The sequence below is a fragment of the Megascapheus bottae genome, chromosome X, assembly GCF_031878675.1.
Source record: "Megascapheus bottae isolate mThoBot1 chromosome X, mThoBot2.hap1, whole genome shotgun sequence".
In the NCBI taxonomy this organism is placed as follows: domain Eukaryota; kingdom Metazoa; phylum Chordata; class Mammalia; order Rodentia; family Geomyidae; genus Megascapheus; species Megascapheus bottae.
The window spans coordinates 38,276,854-38,279,349 of record NC_143547.1 but is presented as its reverse complement, the minus strand read 5'-3'; the positions used below and the strand labels follow the sequence as shown (position 1 = coordinate 38,279,349).

The following is a 2,496-nucleotide window of genomic DNA, read 5'->3' as shown; positions in this document are numbered from 1 at the left end:
CTTGAACTCAATGCCAAATGCTATCACTGCTCTTGACCTCTTGAGACACAGTTCTAGTTCCACCTCTCACTTTTTGTTTGTTAGTTGCAAATGACAGTATTATGAACATTTTGGCCCAGGATGGTTTGGACAGCAATACCCAGATCTCAACCTTGTGAGTACTTAGGAATATTGGCATGAGGCACCAGTTCCTGGCCTATTATTATTTGTAAGTTATCTCAGATGGGGCACTGTTGGTTCACTGTTATAAACCTAGCTACTCACGAGGACTACAATTCAAAGCCAGTTTGAGCAGGACAGGATATGAGACTTTTACTCATCTTCAATGAAGTACTGAAAATCCAGAAGTGGAGCTATGGTTCAAGCCTTGAGGAAAAACAAAACAAAAACCCAGGAAGTCCCCAGAACTTAGTGCACAGCCTAGGCCTGACATACACACAAAAAAGTTACATCGTATTCTGAAACCATATACTGACATTTTATACACTTTAATAAGTTCAGAGCTGATTGTTTTTATTTTCTTTCTTTTTTTAAGATTTTATTTACAAAGCTTTTTTTGTTGTTGTTGTTGTTGTACAGAAAGTAAAAATGCTGTTACAATGTTGGTGTAACTGGCAGCCGAAGAGGGCTGACTCACCAATCACAGCTATCCACACTACAGCAAGAGTCTTAACACGAAAACCTAACAACGCTTACAATTTTGTTGGGGCCAAGTTCCAAAGCTCGGTGGATTACCAAGAGGGACTAGAAGAGGAAGGTGGAATGTCTCAGGAACTATTCTTTGGCTCTTTGGGTGGGTGGGTGTCCTGGGGTTTGTATCACAGCTACCTTTTTTAACAGCTACCAAATCCATGAGCAGTCCAACCAATACTGAACAGTTCTGGTTTTGCAGGTTATTCAGGGTCTTAATCATCTTCTCCTTCATCATCTGTCTCTCTCTTCCTCTTTTCACCTTTCCCACTGTCTTCCTCATCTTCACCTTCATCCTCATCGTCATCCTCATCTTCTTCATCTTCATCCACTTCTCCATCATGTCCAAATTCTTCTTCCTCACCGCTGACTTCATCTTCATCTTCTTCCCCTTCTATATCTTCATCTTCATCCTCGTCCTCTTCTTCATCAAAGTCTTCCTCCTCACCATCTTCATCCTCCTCATCCTCCTCATCTTCTCCTTCTTCATCCTCCTCTTCTTCATCCACACCATCTACTTCTGCATCTGAGTCTGGGGCTTCCCGGTCATCTCTGTCATAGCCATCCAGGTAGGTCAGCTGGGGCAGAAGCTTAAAGACACTCTCTCTGTAGTCATTCAGGTTAGTGACCTCACAGTTAAACAGATCCAGGCTTTTCAGACAGTCTAACTTTTTCAATGGTTTCAAGGTGCTGATATCTTTCAGTTTATTTCCACTTAAGTTTAGATGTGTAAGATTTGGAAGTTTTTCTGCTAACATATCCAGACCTCCCATGATTCTATTTTCACTGAGCTCAAGCTTTTTCAATTTAGGTAGCTTGGGAAGATTTGAAACTGCAATCAAGTTTACATTTATTAAACTGAGGAACTCTAAGTTCACAAATTCATCTGTTAGGCCTTCAATTTTTCCATCATTTGATTTACAATTGTCCAAGACAAGTTCTCGAACCGCGGCCGGGGTCTGGTTCCGCAGCTCCAGGTGGATCCTCCTCTTCATGTCCATGTTCCCTCGTCCCCCCTCTTCAAACTTAACTTTCCGCGGCGGGGGCGCAGGGGGGAGAGGCGTCCCGGCCTGCGCAGCGAGGGCCGTCGGAAGGGGGGGGTCTGCGGACGGCGGCGGCTGCGGCGGCGGCGGGCAGCGCGTTCCCAGGCGGCGGGCGGCGTGCAGGAAGCGCGGAGCCTCGGGAGCCAAGTTACTCGCGGGAGCGGAGAGAAACCATGGAGGGAAAAGGGGGCTGGAGCGCAGCGCTGGCCTCACTACCGCCGCCCCCGGCCGCGGCCCCGCACTGCCTGTTTTTATTTTCAATAACAAGAACTGATCGTTTTATTTACTACCATTTCTCTTCCTTGTGGTAAAAGGGCCTCTTGAAAAATAAGCCAGTGCTCTACTACTGAGCTACATTTCAGCTCTTCTTCCTTTCTTTTTTTAATTAAGAATTTATTAACATTGATTTTTTACATCATATTTTAAATGACAAGTTTAACAAATAAGTGTTCAAGGAGGGAATCTCTATTTACAATCACTGGGACTTAGTATTTAGAATCTTCTTCCTTTCTTATAACATCCTTAACTTGCAGAAGAATGTTGAAAGCAATGTTGGTAGTTTGTGCACTTGCCTTGTTGCATATTTGAATGAATGTGCACTTACTCCAATGATTGTATTAGAGATGAGCAAGAGAATCACTTGTAATTTCACCAGGACATATTTTCAATGTATTTATTAAGAGTGGTAGGTTTTACTACAGGATTGTAATTCTGCTCTTGTTGTTGTGAGAAGGGCTAGAAGAAGAACACATGCACTTATAAT

At 43.5% G+C, this 2,496-nt stretch overlaps 1 protein-coding gene across 1 annotated transcript; it reads right to left on the bottom strand.

The window, feature by feature from the left end:
* Window positions 1–566: 566 nt before the first annotated feature.
* LOC150040893 (acidic leucine-rich nuclear phosphoprotein 32 family member D-like) lies at window positions 567–1,801 on the bottom strand. Its single transcript, XM_090326634.1, has one exon. The coding sequence runs from the start codon at window positions 1,689–1,691 to the stop codon at window positions 906–908; it is 786 nt and encodes a 261-aa protein (XP_090182760.1). The 5' UTR covers window positions 1,692–1,801; the 3' UTR covers window positions 567–905.
* Between the last annotated feature and the right edge of the window lie 695 nt (window positions 1,802–2,496).